Source organism: Anas platyrhynchos, chromosome 2 (genome assembly GCF_047663525.1).
Source record: "Anas platyrhynchos isolate ZD024472 breed Pekin duck chromosome 2, IASCAAS_PekinDuck_T2T, whole genome shotgun sequence".
In the NCBI taxonomy this organism is placed as follows: domain Eukaryota; kingdom Metazoa; phylum Chordata; class Aves; order Anseriformes; family Anatidae; genus Anas; species Anas platyrhynchos.
This window is the reverse complement of record NC_092588.1, coordinates 32,956,180-32,977,473: the sequence shown is the minus strand read 5'-3', so window position 1 is coordinate 32,977,473 and position 21,294 is coordinate 32,956,180. Positions and strand designations below refer to the sequence as shown.

At 35.9% G+C, this 21,294-nt stretch overlaps 1 protein-coding gene across 5 annotated transcripts in view; it reads right to left on the bottom strand.

Moving 5' to 3' along the window:
* Positions 1–4,347: 4,347 nt before the first annotated feature.
* The window catches only part of JPH1 (junctophilin 1), an 89,477-nt gene continuing 72,530 nt past the window's right edge, over positions 4,348–21,294 (bottom strand). The window contains exons 4-6 of one of the 5 annotated variants that reach the window (XM_038173999.2): positions 18,770–19,434; positions 10,315–10,410; positions 4,348–5,561 (exon numbers count right to left, since the gene is read on the bottom strand). In XM_038173999.2, coding sequence (XP_038029927.2) covers positions 10,330–10,410; positions 18,770–19,434 — 746 coding nt within the window. In that variant the 3' untranslated portion in view covers positions 4,348–5,561; positions 10,315–10,329. Of the gene's footprint in view, positions 5,562–7,788; positions 10,209–10,314; positions 10,411–18,769; positions 19,435–21,294 lie in introns of those variants that run through there. The other 4 variants (XM_038173996.2, XM_038173995.2, XM_038173997.2 and 1 more) reach the window with 4 other exon arrangements.

The window sequence follows — 21,294 nt, the reverse complement described above, 5'->3', positions numbered from 1 at the left end:
TGGCTGTAACCTAGAAGCTCTGGTTATTTCCACCAAAAATAAACTCAAATAATGCTTCTTTCTATGCCTGGAAATACTTTTTATTCAGTCTTTTCACTTGCTTTCATTTTAGTGTGAAGAATGTGAGATGGGTGAACTAAGGGTTTTGAAATGTCAGACAATTAGCAAGTAGCCATAAGGTGAATTGAAAGTGCTTCTCTCTCTCTTTTCTTTTTTTTTTTCTTTTTTTTTTTTCTTTTCTTCTTTTTTTCTTTTCCTTTTTTTCTTTATAAGATAGCAATAAACATATCTGAACACTTACCAGTCTGTATCCCTGGCAGACGAGGCCACCCTTTTATTATTTGTGTCAGTCACTCCAGACTCTCAATCTTAACGATTAAAAATATTCTGATGCCTAGAATAAACAAATGTTTGTAAAAGTGGCCATCAGCACTTAATGATAGACTTTACAGATGGATGTATGATCTACACAGCTGACATACTTAGCTAGCTAGCAGCTATAGACGTACTCTGGCCCCTGGATAAAGGATGAAGCCCATAAGTCCATGCTGGTGCTCTGAAACACCTTTGCTGCACTCAGCTTGTTTGATTGAAAGAAATGTCCAAAGCTAATGGCAGGAAATAGTAAAATCACTGTTTCTGCCTGTCTGAGAGGAAAGGATACTGGATTTGTGCGTGTAATATATAATAATAGTAACAGTAATAGCAATAGCAATAGTAATAGCAATAGTAACCAACCACCCAATTCCATGAAGAGTAATAAATGATTTTGTCTGGTCTGACAAAATCAAGACATATATGGGAAGTAAAGATGCTGGTCAATCAAAACATATACGGGAAGTAAAGATGCTGGTACATGAAATTATTTAGCTAACTCACCAAGTTAGAGGCTTTTGCTTGTGAGCAGGCAGCACAAATGCTGCAGCCTGCAGTGTGTGTGTGCAGTCAGCTGGGATGTGGAGCTGCAAGCAGTGCCTTCCAGATATCACGTGGATAGCTCTAATCATCTGACCAAAATAAGGCAATGCCTTTGTAAGTGGGCCTTGGATGAAGCCCCAAATCTTCAAAGGTGTGTGAGTGTCCACATAGCCTCCTGGGTCCTAGCATAACCTAGCACTCAGGTAAAGTCAGAGGCGATGAGAGAAATCTGGTTTATTGGAAGGAGAACTTGGAGACCTTGGCTAGAAGTTGTCTTCCTTCCTGGATTTGTTCATCTTTAGGAAAAAGCTTTTCAACTAGCCTGGTCAAGCAGGAGACAGGCTGAAAGGTCAAGAAGGGAATGCTAATGCTTTGGACAATTGACATTCATTTGGAAGGAGGATGATATTTATGACTGACCCATGAAATAGATGGCTTTGTCAAGGATAAGGGGACCATGATACTGGATTACTGGCACATATGGCCATTGGTGCCAACAGAGCATCACAGCTTACTCTGGCTATGAGTCATCTCCCCCTGAGGAAGTAGCATGAAAATAACACTTAACAAGGACGATAAAGACTAGAGATAAAAGAGCGAAGAATCTGTTAGCAATATTTCTGTAGCAAGCAGATGACTGAATGTATTTCCAAATGTTACATAATTTTTTTTTGTGTGTGACTCACAACAACAGTCTATAGAGCATATGCAACATTTGGTACAGCAGCGAATCAGTGTAAATACCAACAGCATTTTTGTCGTCTGAGGAGATACTCACAGAAAAGCAAACCTGTAACTTTGTGCTAATGTTCTTTCAGATGGGGAGGTTGCATGATTATATGTTTGTTTATTTCTTCCTTGTGCGTTTTATCGCATCTTTATTAATATTGGGAAAATCCCATTGTAATAAAATGTTTTTCTTAGAGTGGATTTATGCAGAGTTAATAAAAAATATTGCAACTGTGTCTGCATTATTGACTTCCTTTTGTGGAACCCAAGTCAGCCTGCTTTGACAGCAAGCCACTATTTTCTGCAGATTTTGGAAAGAGGAAAATGGTTCAGGAAAAAGTTGTCATGAATATTTAATAAAAAGGAGACCTCCTGAAAACTTTGATTGCTTCCACAGTTTAAAAATTGTGTAAAACTCCATTGGATATCTTCATCTGAGAAAATGAAGGGGGTGGACACCTGTGCTGTTGTGGAAAACCTTGTGTTGCTTTGGTGTAGCTTCTCTGCTTGAATCTTCTTTGGGCTCCTCTGCTGTGCTTTGTGTGATGTTCTTGCAGGACTTCCTGAAGCTTCCCAGCCCACTTCTTGCTTGTTCTTCTTCCCGCACTGAACACCCTTTTCAGTTTAGCATTTGCTTTTTTGGTCAATTATCCCCTCCTCTCATGTGTCAAATCCTCACATTCTTCTTGACTCTCTACTCTTCAGGTTTTCTTCTTCCTACCATCTGTCTTGTCCTAGCATCCTCCTACCTTATTTTTGCAGTACACCCTCCTTTTTCTTCCTCCTGCCTGTGTTTATGTAAAGAAAGGCTCACTCTCCTGTCCTCTAGCTGCCCGCCCATCACACCTCTGTCAGATTCCATCAGAAATGTCAGGAATCAGAGAAAATGATTCCTAAGGGTTAACTGTCAATCTTTCAATTTGTGATACTGTCTGGAATAGAAACACACCATCCTGAAATTCTACATTTTCCCTAGTAATCTAATTCAAATATGTTATCCTTACAATTAGAAAATTTTTCTTCATGCCTAGCACAGATCTCAATTTTCATGCAGTTTAAGCCCATCTGTTTTTGTCTTAATCCCTGTGGGCACGGAAAGCAGCTTTCTAGAGCAGCTGTTTATGTATTGAAGATGGTTACTTCTCAGTATTCTATCCTCTTTATATTCCTATTGAACAAACTTCAGTTTCTTCTGTTTCTAGTATCATTCCTTCCTTTGTATTTTTTTTCTCTCCATAAAGTCCTTTTCCCTCTCTTTAACATCTATAGGTCTTCTACTGCTTCACATTTCTTCTCACTTTTTTCCCTTTACTTTCTACTCTTGTTTTCAACTTCAACATGGCTGCACCTCCTTTTTCCTAAATATTTTTTTCCAATCCTTCTGACAATTCCTGCTCTGCTCTGTATCATGGGAACATGTGGAGGCTTGTTGCAATCAATGCCAGGAATGTGTTGCCTCGGTATGGCAGGAATGCATGGAAGCCATCTACTGTAATGTAAATGCCATTTTACTTTCTCTTTGCAGAATGTCTTTTTTAGTCCTAGCCCCTGCAAAATGCTGCTGGTGCTCTTCTGTCTTCCCTGTTTCCATGGCAGCCGATCCCATACTTTCATGACTTTCTCATCAGTGGCCTAAACAAAATCCAGAACTGTCATAATTAAAATGGAAGCCAGTATACGGTATTTTTGAAGACTGGGTGGTATTATATGATAAAAGTACTTTGCAGCTAAAAATGGGTAAGTAATTAAGCACCATTATATTATGACACTTTCAGAGGTATTCTGTGGGACATGTCCTGAATATAGTAAAATTGCAATGTTAAATACAGCTAATGACACTGTTCCAGAAGTACAGAATGTATCAGTTTAATTAACCCAGAGTCACTGCACCCTGTTTTTTGGCAAACTTCCCCACCCCCACCCCCCTTCTGTAAAACCTCTTCCAGCTCAAGCATTTTATCTGTGTGTCCTTGGGACCAGATCTGGATTTGGGTTCTGACCGGTATCCTGCACTTAGGACCTGTAGCTCTAATGGCTGATCCAAAATCACATCTAAATGCTTTCAACCTTCTGCATAGTTGTAGGCCAGTTTCAACGTTTCCACAGGCTTCAGTTTTCAGTGAAATACCTGATTTCTTCCCTCCTTCCCACCTCCCCACAAATGTGTTTGGATGGTAACTATGAGGTGCTCAGGAACTGAAAAATGTTTCCCCTTAGGTCACATGTATAGACTAAAGACTTCAAATGTAGGCAACAATTCTCAAAACTCTTGGTCAAAATCTGTCATTTGTGGTCTAATACAGTGTCTGTGCCAAGCTGCTTTTCAGTTAGCTGTGCAATTTGCAAATTCAAGAAAGACATGTCTCTTCTTTCAAATTCAAGGATCCATCTCAAAGGAAATCAGGATTACCATACAAATTATTATTGTGAAAGATAATATCTGGGAATCTATTCCAGAGGTCTGTTCTCTGTATTTTCTTCTAATTTGGATAAATCAGCATAAAAAAGCAGAGTTCAAAATCACAGGCTTAAAAACTATAATTTCTTTTCTGCCATTTACTGTTCCCTAATTAATTAACATTGAAGTCACTTAAGAAAGTAAAACCTAGCCCTCATCTAGGTGTATGTGCCTCAACTTCTACAGAGATGCCTGATTGTTAAGTCTAAGACATGGAGGAAGCTCAGGCAATTGAGCCAAAATAATTTTCCAACACAGGATATATTTTATTCCATCTAACAATCCACATTTTTGTAGCAAGTCCAGAAAGCATCATACCGCACACTTACAGGAAATCACAACCCTCAGAAAGACTCCTTGGTCTTGAGTTGTGAATCACCTTCAGCCATATGTCCAGTCTTTATCAGAATCTTACCGGGGGCATTTGTAGTGGAGCTCATAACCCGAGCTCATAACCCAGATGACAGCAGATGTTTTCCTCAGCGATGACACTCTTATGTTGGTTTCTATGAGTTGTGAAGGGCCCTTAGAAATCTCCGTGTACAGTTTTCAGGCATTTTCTTTTCTCTTCAACTCAGAAGTACTGTGTTTAAATCACTGCCCTGATACTGGAGATGGTGAGTGTAGCATTGCAAGTCACACAAACCAGCATCAACAGTACGCAGAGGACTGGACCCAATGAAAATTGTGACATGACACATGTAATTCAGTGTACTACATGCTGCAACAGAAATGACTTCTGCAGCTAAACTCATAGTGAGCTAAATTCAGTTCTTGAACAAGTGTGCTCAATAGAAAAACCTTGAGTTGCTGGAATAATTGGCTGAGGTGTGGGGGCAAGTAGCTGTCTGTGGGGAACAGAAGAATAAGCTGAATTTGCTAGAGTTGGGGGTGGGTGGGCAGTTAAGGATAAAAGATAATTAAAAAAATAGTGGCAGCACAGAAAGCATACAACAAAAAACATTTCAAGGGTGATTAGGAAAATCCTGTTCTTTTCCATCTCTGAGAAAAAAATTCAAAACCTTCCTCCTGGAGAAATGGTGCTCAGTATACCGCCAATTTGCATCTAAATTCTCCCAGATAACCAGTCTTGATTGATTGTGAAAAGCAAATGCATGAAACAAACAAATACTGACATGAATAAATTTAGATTATTGGATAAAATGCTGCCACTTTTTTTTTTTTTTAATTTAAAAAAACAAAACAAAATAACATAGCAACATGAGAGATTTTGACAAATTCCGTTACAGGTTTCATTTTTGCTTTTTTTTTTTTTTTTTTGAGGAGGCTGAGAGATTTCCCCAACAGTGATGACCACAACATAAACTGTTTAGACATGTACAGTTTTACTTTTTCTGTTAGTTTAAAAAACATTAACATTATAGACAATTTTCCTTAAAGATGTTGTGTATGGAAATTATGCTTCCAGATATTCTTATTTTGCAGATTCTGTATTCTGTAGGAAAAAAAAAAAATGAGATGGATTCTGTAGATGGCTCAGTTACAGTACATTGGCATATGCAGGTTCTTCCTCAGACTTAACATAATTTCTATTTTTTTTCTTCTTTCTTTGAATATTAAATGAGACTGAGAAGACGACTTCATTTGAAAGGCTTATTTAATTTCCACTCTCTTCATTTTCTTTGTTTGATGAATTACATTTCCATATTAGAACAGTATGTAGAATTGTCCCCCCTGACTAAATGGTTCAAATGAGCTATGAATAAAACCATTTAGATATAATTCACAACCATGTTTTATAACGTGGTTTTATAACAACTAGCTAAGACTGTTACAGTATCTCACTATGTAGTGAATTTCTGCAGGCTTTTATCATTGCATCCAGGTTATTGTCAGTATCCTTTAATACCGTGTAACTGTATCTTAACAGAGGTATTTATGGCTATACAATATGTTATTACAAGCTATGTAAATATTTCAAGACTTTTAATCAAATGCTTGCAAAGAGATGTTTACTCCTTTTAGAGTCAGCACTCAATTGTATTAATGATTTTTTCTCACCATACGTACATACCTGAAAGGCAATTTGTAGAGATATGTCATGAAATTTCTGCTATCAAACAGGATCTCCTTTTGGAGAACAAATGGAAAAGACACTATTTGCACTCCTTGCTGCTTTAATTTTGTAAGTAAATAAAGGACTAGATAAGCTGAACAGCAGTGATTTTTTTTTTCCAGCTTTTGTCACCTCATCATCATTAATTTGCCTATTTATTTATTTATTTATTTATTTCTGTGTACAGTCTACACATTGTTTAGTCAGATAAATGGAATTGCCCAAGAAAGCAGTCCTCAAATTAAAAGGTAGGAGCTTGTTGCCTATGGCATCAGTGGGCAAACACATGGCTCTGCCTGGAGAAACTGCTTTGCCTGGGAAAAAAAAAGTCCTTGCACTAAACTTGGGTAAGATTTTCAATGCCAGAACAAATCTTGGTGCATTAAGTAGCATTATGTGACCATGTTTTTTATTTTATTTTATTTTATTTTATTTTATTTTTTCTTAGGCATGGCAGATGCTTTCCCATGTAAAACCATTTACAACTGATATAAGCTACTGGTAAAAACATTTCAGAGAAGAACTGTCCATCTGCTTTCAGACACCATAGAAAAAATGTTGTATTTCTACGTAGATGTTGATTTTTAAGAATTATGAACACTGTTAAGCAGGGAAAGATACCATATTTGTCAGCTGATTATGGAAATGTTTTTTTCTTCTATTTCTCGGGAAATCCTTTGCTTGTTGTTTTTAAGATTTTTAAGATTTACATATTCTTGAATGTGTTATCATATTCACAGAACTGAAGAAATACTTGAACTTTACTTTTTTAAACAAGTAAAATATGATACCAATCTCGAAATGTCAGTGATCAGCGTAGATCACAAAATGCAGCTCAATGACATCTGTTTAAGATTTTTGAGAATGTCTTTTTCTCTACTTGAAGAGTCAAAATTTTCCTTAGGGAATAGGTTATTATGTAGAAAATAGAAATTCTAAAAATTAAACTTCATGCTGGTAGAATTTAGAAAAATAAGACAGCAACAATTCTTTCAAATATTACTACGAATAAGTTTCCATTGAAAATGCTAATAACACTTGCTCTCCTTTATAACTAACCATTAGAATTCAAGTACAGTTGACTAGTAATCTGAACAGGAATCCAAAAGCAGAATTCTGAGCTGATTTACTAGTTCAGCAAATGTGTTGGCTTTAAGAAAACTCTAAAAGTGACGTTGCTTTTTGTAAAATATGGTTCACATTTCTTCACTTCATTTTGAGTCTGTGAAGACCCGGAGAAGGAAGGAAGTCTAAAAAAGTTATTTGCTTACAGGAACAGCTCTTAATGGACCAATCATTGATTGAAACCAGACTGATTAAACCATTTCTGTAGTGGGAGCATAATTTAAGATACTACTTTTACACACATACAAAAATTCTGCATCAAAAGATAAAAGACACATGGGGAATTTTTTTTTTTTTTTTCCATTTAAAAACATTTCCTAGAATGGTTTTGTTGAAAACAGGAACTCACAGTGATTTGAAAGGGGCCACAACTTCACCAATTTTCCAGGTTCCTTTCTTGTTTATTGAATTTGTTAGAAAAATTGTTTCTGGAGAGTGCAAGAAGTAATTCTTAAACAGGAAGAACTAGTCTGAAACTCTATTAATAACCAACTTAGTTTTATTAGAGCAAATACAGTTGTGAAAACTGTACATTATACATTTTGGGTCAAGAATTATAAATAAACTCATAGATAAAGAGTTCATTCTTTGACAGCAAGAAACTTTAAATAGACAAAATGACATTATTAAGTACATTGGCAGGCTTCATTGTGCTGTCCAAAATGTAGTGTACAGTATAACAACCAATTATAAATAGCCTTTCATGTAAAATACAGCTGTGCACATTTTAGAAAAATACCAACAATTTGTTTGAGCTTTGTTTTAAAAAAGCTTATAAATCATACATATTTATAAATGGTACTAACATGCTTACTTAAATTTATAAACATTTTCATAAGATTTGTTACCCATTATTTCCAGAGCATATAGTATTTTAAATAAACATTTAATAGGAATTAAATATGTCAGTTACAAAATTACCTCCCATGTAAGGAGACGGGGTGATTTCACTGTTTGAACATTTTGTCCATTATGTCAAGGCTTAAACAGTAACTTTTAAAACTTTTTTCTTATTTAAAAATTACTTCCCTAAATTTAAAACACAATTTTGACTCTTTAAAAAATAAATATACAAGTTTTATTTTCATTTGCTCTCTTTCTGCTTTCTTCTTTATCCACACTGGTCAAAACACAGGATTCTCAACATACTTCTGTAAAAAACACCACGGTGTTACTGCCCTGCTTAGAGCTGCTTTGCTGCACAATATTCAGTCTGCACCTATATTACTTTAATATGCTGCATCAAAAGATAGCTAATGTACTCTTAAGAATGTTGCCCATTACACCATGCAAACACTTACAAAGTTTACAAACATGTTCAAAAACTATATTGTATGAAATATTGTCTAAGAGAGATAAAATAAACCGTAATACAAGCCCTTTGCTTTTTGTATTTTGAAATTAAAATATTTACTTTCCAAATGATCACACCATATATTTTCAGTAAATAAGCATGCTTTTGATTAATATAGGGTACAGTAATTACAGTATAATGGCACATAAAAGAAACATGATCACATAATTGTAACAAAGGGCAGTGAAACTACTTAAGACAAACTTTCCAAATGAAAAAAAATTGAGGCTTTTTTAATGCTGAGGTAAAATTATAAATGGACTTCAAAGACACTGAAGGCATCGAATTGATAAACAATCACTTAACATGTCTAAATGCTCTACCTGAATGTATTCAACACAAATCTAGTGTTTAAAAATTACGAAAATTTATTGTGAGCATTAGCTAGCTTAACTGTAACTTGTATTAATATGCACTCAGACAAGACTTTATTTTAACTGCTGGCAAAATACCTCAGTGCTGAAACATAATAATTCAAATCACCAATTACCACAGCACCAGAATTAAAAAAAAAAAAAAAGTCAACATGCAAACCCCATATCTTGTCTTTCTCAGATTATTCTGGTATTTCACCTCCTGTTTAGAATGTGCTGATATCAACTTGAGATTCTTAATTTTTTTTATTAGGAATAATTTGCTTGCTATTAGCATAAATGTTTGATCACTTTTAGGAAGATATCAACAGCGTTAAATTTTGCAGTCATGGTAAATTATTTCCTAAACCTTAAAGCAAAAAGACTCTTCAGGTTTAGGAAAATGAATTAAAGAATGACATCTTCAGATTAGAAAAAGAGGTCTCCTCTTCTGCTTCTGCCACTAGGCAGAACTGGTAGTGCTCTCCAGGTTGGACTACACACTATGTTATGGCTATACATCAAATTTCATAAACAACGAATGAACAGAATCATGCACAGGCAAATGAAATTCGATCTCCCAGAACACTGCAGGAGATGTTAAAAGCAGCAGGTAATGGAATAAGACTGGTGACTGATGCTGCTAACTATTTCTTCTAATGAGATAGGAGTGAACGCTGGAATCACTTCCACAGCAACAGAATCCTCTGACCACATTCCTCTGGCAGTCGTTTTCCCATCTCCCCACTAAAAACATCAGACGGTAAAATAGTAAGGCAGCTGTTAGCTTCCATCAACAAAAAGTGCAGCTCCGTACATTTCCAGTTTAGTCACACTCTGCTGGAACAGATGGAGAAGCCAACGCACTTCACCGGCAGGGCTGCTTCAGCAGATTATTTTGTTTGTTTTCCGACATGGCTGCTTGCTTCAGCTTTCAGAGGACCCCAAAGCCACAAACCATCAGCAGAGAAACTGATCTGGGCCCCTGGCTGAATTTTCCAAGTTTCATCTCTCTTGCGCCCATCCTAACGCCAAGCCTCCTTCCCTGTGTCTGAGTATGCCTGGTGCCATTTAACAGGCTGATGACACAACTGCAGAGAACTGTGGGCTAACACCACTAGTTGTCATGACTTCACTGAAGGGTCAAAACAGTTACATAATTAAATAACTATGTTGAATCACATTCAGGCATAGCTAAAATTAAAGTAGGGAACGTTAAAAGTATGCAAATAAATTCAATCTTTATAATTTGAGGTGGGGTGGATGTGGTGATTGCATATGAAAACAAGACCTTGCTTACCTTTTCTAATTCCAATCAAGTTAGAAAATGGACAAAAAGAATGGCTAAACCAATATTCAACAGCATTACCAGGGCAATCATGACTGAATTAGGGCCCTGAAAATGAAATAAAGATAACAAAATTAATGCAACCTTCCACATAGTGCACAGCAACAAACAGGATCTGACTTTATCATTTCTACCATTTTTGACTTCGGTATGAAAGATTACTTAAATATCAAAGATACGGGCTCTGCTCCTGAAACTTAGCTATTACTCTTGGTTTTCAAGTGAGCTAAATATCACCTCTGTGAAAATTAAATGGATAAATACAGGTAAGTATATTATCACATTGTTCTCAATCACACTGGGAATAATGGTCTGACAACTGACTGTACAAACAAATGAAAACAAACCCATAAACACAAAAAATGGTGTCAGCTAAAAATAAAACAAAATAAAGGACACAAACTTGAAGCCAGAGCACCGTTCCTCATTCATACAGTGGGTTCTTTCCCTGATGCCAACTCATTTCAAACCAGGAGTTTTTGCGCGATGCTGTGTGATGCTCTTTTTGTTGTTGTTAACCAAATGACAAAAAAATAAAGTTATTCCTACTCTACCAAAAATCCCTAGCTATGTTTCCATTACAGATGAAAAAAAAAAAAAAAGATTTTTCATCTGCAAAATTAAAAATTTGTTTTGATCTACTTTGACACTTGGTCATAAATCCTTATCTTGGTCATAAATCCTTATCTCATATACCTATTTAGTGAATACATGAAAAGCCAAAATACTCTTTCCCTTCCTAGCTAGAGCTAAACTTGGCTAGAAAACAAGCTCTTGATTATTACATAATTTTATTCTTTCTTTGAAGGCAAGTAACAAAGTTTTTAATTCTTTTCACCACTTCTAGAAACATTTTTTTTAACATGGATGGTAAACAACGTGAAACAATGTATTCAACAGATGGAAATTCTCAATTCTTCCATTCTTCTCTTAAGTAGTATTTGGTGTAATACAAAATATTTTCACAGAGATTTGTATATGTTTCTATTTTAAGGTACACATTTTGTTCAAGTAGAAACAGAAAAACTCCTCACTCAGACAATATTTTCCTAAAACACAAGAATGTCCATCAGAAAATGTCTCCAGAAAACTGATCTACATAAGGATCACTGGCTCCCATAAGAATGAGTACATTTCATTAGAAATTATGTTTTTTTTTTTTTTTTTTTTTTTTTTTTTGTTTTTTTTTTTTGACATTTCACAAGAAGCTTGCTTTGTAGAAATTCATTATGCTTCATGGCAGTGATAACGTTAGCTATGTAACCTCTGGAATGGTAAAGTATAAGAATTTGCTCCAAGAAGTTTGCATTAGCAGTGTAATTGGGAAACAGTATTTGTGCCACTATTGTACCACATGCTTTCATCCTGAAACGGCCCCATGAAACACTTTCTACCAGAATACACCTGTACACAGTAGTAAAGATAGCAGGGCAGATGTGGACTGCTAAGTTCTTGAATAAGTCACAAAATAAGTTTTGCCAAGCACTGCTTAAACCCTGAGAGAGTTTAACCCCATTTGGCACTTCTATTCATATAGGTTATGAAGTTCCCTTTGAAGTTCCCTTATTCAGAGATATATGTACCTATGCTAATAAACTATGGGTAATGGTATTAGCAACATTTGCCTTTTGCTTAGTGGCAGAATGTCAAAAATATTCACTAGAAAATTGAAGACTAGGGCTTAGTGTCACCTTAGTCAAAGGGATTTTGAATACCAGGTTCCCACTTACCAGTGGTATTGTTTAACCATCGGGTCACAGAACAGAAGTGGAACCATCCTACTGGAAGCAAGCCACTATGTGCCAAAGAATCTGAGATGCTTGGTGACAGAGAACAGGTATGAAACTAGAGCATGTTTCCAGGTATGGTTATGTTTCAGACCACAGGACTGTTAGCAGCTAGCTGTGGTAGTGTGCAACTTGGGCTTCATTTCTTCCTTCTCTTTCTGGCACTGTCACAATTGTGATAGCTGTGGTTCTTCTGTACTTTCATACTGTGAAGGAAATCCAAGTACCTACCAATACATTCAGAACTGATGACTCCCCCCAGATGATGTCTGAAAATTGTGAGATTTATGCATGAAAGCCATATTGAAAGACTTTGAACAAAAAAATATGCTTAACTTGAAACAACAGCTAACTTGAGGATTTCTCAGTTTGGCAATGTTGAATGTTGGTGTCAACACCCTCAGAGTGAATTAATCTTTCTTTTTCAAAAAGAATCCCAGAATCTCATATGACAAACTAAAATAATACATACACGCTAATGATACATATCACCTGGCAAGGAGTGTGATTACACTACTGATTTGCACTCAGATTTGGATTCAGCATCTGTAGGGACTCAGTGTAACCAAAATCAAATCAACAGATCCTTAGTAGCTTGGGCTCCCACATAAAAATTTTACAGTTACACTACATAGGAATTGCAATTAACCGTGAAGGAGATCAATGCCTAAAGCCAATAAAATTTACTGGGATTTGGGTGTCTAGCACTTTACATATTTAAATAACATTCATGGAAATCAAGTTGACTTACTCCTACTGAAGACCTGCTGGGAATTGACAGGAGCCAGGAACTTATTCATTACCTAAAATATCCTGAAACAGCATCCTCATAGCTGCAAGACAGATTTTGGCTGAATAGGAAATTGGGACTACAGCTCAAACAGCAACTCAGTATCACTAGTGCACAGTCTTACAGAATTAAGTCTGGAGAAGGAAGAGGGAACTTCTCTACAGATGCATCTATCAGGTTAGACAGGTTTAATAATCTCATTACGGTAACATTAGATAAATTGGGTAAAAAAATAAGGGGTGTGTTCTGAATCAAGAGATCTCTCATTGTGAATCAAGAGATCTCACCTACAAAGACAGAAGAAAGTGACACATTAAGAACTTGGTTGCTGAATTTATATGAAGATCAAAGAAAAATGTGTAATCTATTTATGATAATAATGCATAATAGATTATGCTATTACGATAGTTTATGCTTTAGACAAAGAAACTTCATCTCCTTTAGCCTGCTCTGTGCATTTCATTTCCTATTCTCCTAAGACTTTGAGCCCACAGCAGTTTTCTGATACACTAGTAAATGATCAGAGTATTTGTAGAGTGCATGGTTATTATTCAGTAAACCACTACCTGTCTATAGACACTTATGAAATGAACATTTAACGCTTTAAGACAAATACCATAAATAAGACTTTGGTGTCCTGCACGGGCTTAAAATAGCAAAAGCCAAAATTAGTCTGAAGAGTCCAAGAGTGACTAGCACAGGTGCAATAAAGAAGCTGTAGCAGAAAAAGTCCAGACCTGCTCAGAAACTGCCCTTCTAGCTTCTAGTACGTCAGCCACTTACGCAGTTGAAAATATATCCACACATTAGGTTTTAAAATGTGGAGCAAAGAAAGTTATTTTCTTAAAATGTAGAGCCAGGAAGTATTAAGACTAGTATTATAATCCCATCACATTAGGAATGTCAATTAAATTTAGCATGAAGTTCTTGCTCAGAGTGGTTTTTTTTAGGATCAGGCAAATACTGGTCTATTTTTCTAACGTCATGTTAGCTATATCCCTTACTAACTGGATGCTAAGTGAACAAAGAGACGGAAGTAGAAACACTAGGTAACATTCAGCTAAATGCAATGATTTTAGACAGAGGTAAAAAGCAAGCTAAACAGTCCATGTAGCTTAAAAATCTTGACCTACAAAATGAAACAGAAAAACCCTGGCATTATCGTAGAACACTAGTGCCTGTGCTTCTCCCCGTCCTAGGGCAACACAGGGACACGTCAGACAAATCAAATGTGTACTCATAAATATACACTACGATGGTATTTTTTTTTTTGCAATTCAGTCCTATTTTTTATCCAAATCCAAGACAATCATAAATCACCTCTCAGTCAAGGTGTGATAGCAGCATGCAAGTTGATACTGGGGCTAGAGGCTGCTAATGTACAATTAGAAACAACAATTAATACTGGTTTGTGGTTAAATGTCTGTGCACTCTTAATACTGCATTCTTTATGTAAAGTAACCTGAACGTTCCTAATGGTCAGTGAAAAAAGGATAATTTGCTTTCCATTTAATAGGGTAAATGTTTACAAACAGGACACTATTTTGGAGCAGTTGATGAACAGGGACTTTGGCACTGTTTTTATGCATGTTTTCACCTTGACGAAACTGTGACAGACTCCTATGGCTCTTTCTTACAAGCTCAGAAATGATTCAAAACTTTAATTTTGAACATTAGAAAATAAGAATGTAGAGAAATAGATTTATATACTTTAAGTGCAGTGTGAGCATAAGTATGTGCTGATATTTTTCAAGTATAATGCCAGAAATGGAGATACTAAAAGAATCAATGCTGTTGCTGTAACAAATTTATTGCACGGATGATTTCCAATAACATTCTTAAGGATATAACAGATTCACAGAAAATATGATCCATGAATTTTATTAATAAAATAGGTGTCACAAACTTCTCTGTAAATAAAGTTGTTTAATGTTCTTAATCCAAATTAACACATATGGATATCTTAAAGGTCCATGTTTCATTCAGATGTGAGAAATGGCTTAGATTTGTAAGCATGGAAGGAGGAACTAAAAATTGTATGTCTTATATCTATGCTTTTAATGCACTCTCACTGGAAAGCCAGAAAAAGCACAGCATAATTTTATTGAACACTTTCAAATCACCTAATGAAAGTGCTCAATGAATGTTATATGTTAATATTTTACAACCAAACCATGTTTTCTCACTGTCTTTTCATGGGAGTGGGAGTTTGTTTTCTTTCTATCCTAACAAATATATTTTTAAAATTTTATGGAGGATCTAATGCAGATGTGCTTTCAAATCACAACAAAATTATTTGTCAGGATGAATAGAGAGCAATTGCAATTCTGAATAAAATAAAATAATTCTCTAAAGCAGCCCTAGTATTCTAAATTCTCTTAACATTCAGAACTGCTTGGGATAAAGAGAAGTACACTAATCTGTTTTTTCCTCAGCAATTCACTTTTAGGAAACTCATTCTACTGGGGCAAATTTATAGACACAAGTGGAAGATATCTTTGAAAAATAAACATTCTACATATCCTTCAAAATGTTGTTATATTAAAAATGAGTTCCTAATCTCTACCTTCTCTCCTTATTGACATGCTGAGAGTAAGAGTAATGCATTCAGTGTGCTCCAAATGAAGCAGAGGGACAGATCCTAGATGACCTATAATACCAGTAAACAAACAGTAGCTAATGTGCAATATCTGATTACTCTTCCACCTTTCCTGGTAATTGGCTATAACTTCACAGTCCTTATCCTGATTGTTCTATAAGGTCAATAAACAGCCGTTTAGCTGCTTGGTTTCTTAATTTGAAGACTCCATCAGCTCCAAACCATGATTTGGTCTGGTTGCAATGAAAGAAAATTAGAGACCATTTCTAACCACATATTTTCACCAGAGCTGAGTGAAAAATTTCAAATCAGGCTGAAATTCTGTGTGTGCTCACTCGACATTTATGAGCCTGACAGCTTTGTGTTACCCTAGATAGGAGTCATATCTGTGAGATTTGAAAGGTTAAAGGGCTGTTATCAGCTGTAATACAGATTTGCAGATTACAAAACCACTGTGAACATCTAGTTTGACCTGCACAAAACAGAATATAAGCTTCCTGCTAAACTACAGGATGTCATCTTGGCAAAATGCTCATTATTGAACTATTCAGTGATCACTAATGAAAACTGATGTTACATGTAATTAATCTCATTAATAGTGACTTAAATTAATTTATAATCTAAACCTGTCCAGCTTCAACTTTCACCTGCTTGTTCTTATACAATTGCCTTAATAGCTTGGGAAACTATTTTATAAAGTGGACATACAAAGTGTGATTTAATGCGTCAAACAGTTTTTCTGCCTTGAATATCTGAATCCTTCATTGTAACACATTTTATTTACTCTTGAAGCTCTTCACAGGTATTTCCCTTAAGGTTTTTACGTTTTAAATCTCTGATTTATGGACACTGTATTTTGTTCCAGAAGTGGTTGCACCAGTGCCAAAAACAGATAAAATAGTCTCCCATGTACTCTTGCTTAATCTTTCCTGTTGATAAATCTAAGGATTATACTAACGCTTCTCATCAACAGCAGACTGGGAGCTCATCCTCAGTTGCCTCTCTTGCTCCTGATCTACCAGCCTTTTCCATTTTCCCTGCTGCATGGCCAGGCTTTATCAACTGTCTTTCAACATACAATCTTGTATTTTGCTGTACTGCAGATAGATAATTATACTTGCATCTTCTCTATATGGTGATTTAGATCAGTTTGTACTGGTTATCTGTTGTCTTCATTATTTATCAGCTTCCTAGTCTCTGTGTCTTCTGCAAACTTTATGGGCAACATATTTATGTTCTCTTCCATGTCAATAGTAAGCATGTTAATAAAGCAGTGCAGCAGAATTAATCCAAGAATGACCTCACCAGCATAATACCGAATTACCAAATTACTGTTTTTTTTTCCAATTACTTTTTGAAAATCCTCAGTCTTTTAAAAATGATTTTAATGTGACATTTAGTCTTTGCTTTACTGTGTCTTCCTTGTCATAATAAATAACTGTGTAAAAGCAAATCAAGTGACCTTCTTGATTGAGGGTATCCATATGAAGATGACAAGCTTATCTGACAAGATCTTTTACAATGCATGTTGGTTGGAAATTCTTTTACCTTTCAATTTTGAAATTATTTATTAATGAAGTTTGGTGTTATTCAACTGTTTTACCTGAGCTCAGTGTTAGACTAGCAGGATCTCATTAATTGGGTCATTCTGTTTATCCTGTTTTAATAATGACACAGTTACTTTTCTGCTGGAGTAGCAAAAATGATTCAGAAAAATAATGCTTATTAAAAAAGTATCACAATTATTTAGACTTCCTCAATTGCTAGAGGTTAACACCAGGATCTAAAACTAACGTATTCCCAAGTTTCTCTTGGGCAGCAATAATTTTATTATCATCAGAGGTTCTGAATACAAAAAAAAACTCTTTTTTTTTTTTAAACACAGAATAGAAATGCTTATTAGTTATTTCTCCTTTTCAGCATATCTATTGTTAATTCTGTTATTTCTAAACAATATTCAGATTCATCGTGATCTAAATATTTTAGTTTTAGATTTAATATCTTTAATATTTCAGTTTTAAATTTCCTTCTCCATTTCCTCATAGAGAAAGCTAGATTTTTCATTTCACACTAAAACCGAAGCATTGTTAGAAGTCTGCATTTTAAAACAATACATATTTAGATGCACAATTGCCTTTTTTTCAGAGACTACAGTCAATGCAGAGATGAAAATGAAGATAGGAGAATGTCTGGACTGTCAGAATGTCAGACTGAAGGGGAGCATCCTGTCCTCAACAGTAGTCAAAAGCAGACCTTTAGAGAATGAGATCAGAGCAAGTGTGTACAGGGATTCTTCTTCCCAAATACCCTCTAGTCTCCAACAACTTGTTGCTTAAAAAATTCCTAAGCTCTTGAGGTGGTATCCTTGTACTAATAATTCTCAATGGACTTTTCCTTAAATATGTCTGTCATCTCTGAAGCCCATACAGACTTCTGACTGCTTTTTTGCCTTTGATGTTCTTTGACCTGAAGTTCCAAAAATGCAACACATGATGGCTAGACTACAATATACTGCATAAATTTAATTGAATGTCAAATAAATTGTCATTACCAGGTTTTCATGCTTTTCAAAATTACCTTTCTTTAAGCAAATGAACATAACCCCTGTGTTGATACTAATTACATTGAAATGTACTGTAAGGGTAGCTGTAAATTATACAGCTCCTGATGTCAATCATCAGTTCCTTAGGCACTTTAACAAATGATAGGGAAAAATTGCTGAATTTTATTTTTAACAAGATTTTTGGAAGAAGCTACAGAATGTGCATAATTTCTATATCATGGCAACAGCCTAGCTGTGCAACTTCTAGTAGTGCCCAATTATCCACTGAGGCACAATAAACATTGCTTTGAAGAAAAGACGCAGAAAGATATTTATATGTATATTTGCAAATATGCATGCCCACACACACACAAAACACATAAATAAACACACACACACATACTTTTAAGGAATATACAATACTCTTGTGTTTATGGATGCAATAGAGATTTATATTTCAGAAGTCTGTCACTATCTGGCTATCAACTCTCCTTTCCCAATTTTCAAAAAGAATATTATTAAGGATTGGAACGAGTGTTTCCCACTCCAGTTGGGTGGGTTCTAGGTAGCAGACTGTATGCAGATAATGACTTAACAGAAGTCTGGGCCTTGCCTGTCTTTAGGCTGAAAAGCTCAGCACTAAGACGGAAAAGGGCAGTGAAGGTGAAAAGCTTTCCTGTAGTACTTACCGAGCTGTTTGCTACTTCTTTTTCCACTGCTGAAGATGACTCATTATTAGCTGGATTCTTTGGTGCAGCAATTTCTGGTTTCTTAACTTTTGTATCAGGTTTGTTTTCTTTGGCATCTGGCTTACCCCCAGATCTAGCAGGACTTGGTTTCTGTGAGGGTGGTATCCGTGCAAGTGTTGATGGTAATGGGTTGACATATTCATCATCTTCTTCCCTGAGCTCCTGTGGAAGCACTGTTGGATTCATTTTAACATAATAGCCATGGTAGTGACCATGCAGCTCCCCATTCTCTGTGCTGATGGGATTGTGATGGGCTGAAAACTTTGACTGGTGTTTCACAGCCACCTCCTCCTTCACTGGTGCTTTTGAATATAAAGGCTTGTTAACTGTGGCTGTTATATTCTCAGTGGCTAAAAGCTTTTTTTCTTGATTGAGTCTTGCCCCAGAAGTGGAGCTTTGCCTTTTCAGATGTTTTGAAGGAGAAGGCTCAGAAGGAAGAGGAGGACTATGCCTCGGACTTGCCTCTGGGGTTCGAGGGGGTGTAGTACCTTTTCGATAAAAGTGAGGTGATTCTTTTGGGGTTGTTGGTTTTTCCTGAACTTTTTCTTCAGTTTTTTCTTTCACCTCCATTCCTTCTTGAAATTTTTGTTTGATATAATCAGGACCTGGAAAATAGTATAATAAAAATATCAAGATTAAAACAAAATTAAGACTTCACAGTAAAATTATTGCATTGGGATGTCAGACTAGCCAATATTGCTAAAATGTTGGGGAAGGGGGTGTTACTCAAAAATTCACTGACTTCTGTAGAGATTTACCATAACTGACTTTCTAGTTGAAGTTACTGTAGTTTTTGATAATTCTTGGGACTCCTTACTGGTTTGGTTCAGTCACTTTATGTCTTTAGCTTTGCAAAGGGTAAAAAGGATATAAATAATCTCTGAGGAAAGTCTGAGGGACTGAAAACTGACTTACCTCACATATCTATCTATCTATCTCTCTATCTATCTATTATCTATCTATATATCTATCTATTTATTTTTTTTTTTTCTAAGAGCTATGTTTTGAGGTATGCTTTGCTTAATTACCCTAATCTACTTAACTTCTACCCTCATGATGATAGCATCTATTTGACATGGAAGTGTTTAACAATCAGAATGCAATATCTCTTCTGCCCTTATAGCCCACAGGTCTTTTTTTTTTTTTTTTTTTTTTTTTTTTTCCTGTATGTGTGCACATCAGCTTATCTTACACAGATGTATATGTGCCTTGAACTCTGATGCACACTGGCTTTGTCTTCCTAACCTGATCACGCTTACCTTATGAAGACCCAGGTTAACCCCACTAGTGGATAACATTCTGCTTTGAGGTTAGGAAGACAAATTCTCTCACATTCACTAGGGAAGTACTTATATAGCAGCCAGTATGAAGGATATACTTGCACAAAATCCTAGCAAAACACCCATGAGCACACTCACCACCAGTGAGGACTCAGTGATCAAGGTGTATTTTTATGCACTTGTTCACATAAAGACAAGCTGCCTGAGATGTTTTGCTCCAGGTTTTGGTTGTCTGATTTAACAGTTTAGTGGAAAGATGGGAGCAAACACTCTGTTGATGGAATTAAATTGCTGTAAATCTGTCTGTATTGTGGGCAGCATTATCTAAATTTCTTCCTAGGAGCCACATCCCAGATTCCAGGATCGAGCCTGCGAGAAGTCAGAAATGGGGAACTCTGTTATACAGTCCAACTCTTTCTTTGCTTCTATCTTTGCAAATACAGCTACTTTCCTTTGATTTCTTTATCTTCTGTAAGTGAGGCTTATTTGTGTTTCATGTCAGAGAAATTCTGTGCCCAGAGAAAAATGTCTGCACACATTTTTCTCCTTTGAGTTTCTAGGAGGTTCTAGCTGCACTAGGCAGATACTATATTTTTACAGATGCCAGGAGCATATGCATCACTACACAACACTGAGATGAGAGGAAGGAACAAAGAGCAGCATGAAGTTTTCGGAAGTTATGAATCATCTGTTAAGTAAACATTGTTGAGAATGAGAATTACTCGGCGTGGAATTGCTTTTGAGGAGGAGGAGAATCACAAGGTTTTTGGTATCTTTGAAAACTGCTGGTGAAAACAGGGAGTTGTTGAAAAAGAAGGCTGGACTTAGACAAGCCAGGATTTGTTCTCAAATGGTGTTTGAAGAGGAAGCTTTGAGGAGATAAGCCTGCACAAAAGGACTGGACTAAAAGCTTGGTTCTTAGGGAATTTTGTAATCTTCTTGGTAAAAGGGAAAGGCAGCACAACGCAAAGTTGACACGTATGAAATCACAGTTACAATCAAAATTCACAAAATTCTCTGTCATGTAGGAAGTTTCCTTCTGTCTTTGCTGAGATGTATAAGATACTGAGGTTTTAAGCATGCATAAACTTTGCTTTTCTTCTCTTTGTCACATGGGATAAAACTAGGGGTATAAAGTGAAAAAGATCAAGAGCTCTTCCTGACCTTTAAACCCAAGCCATGAAG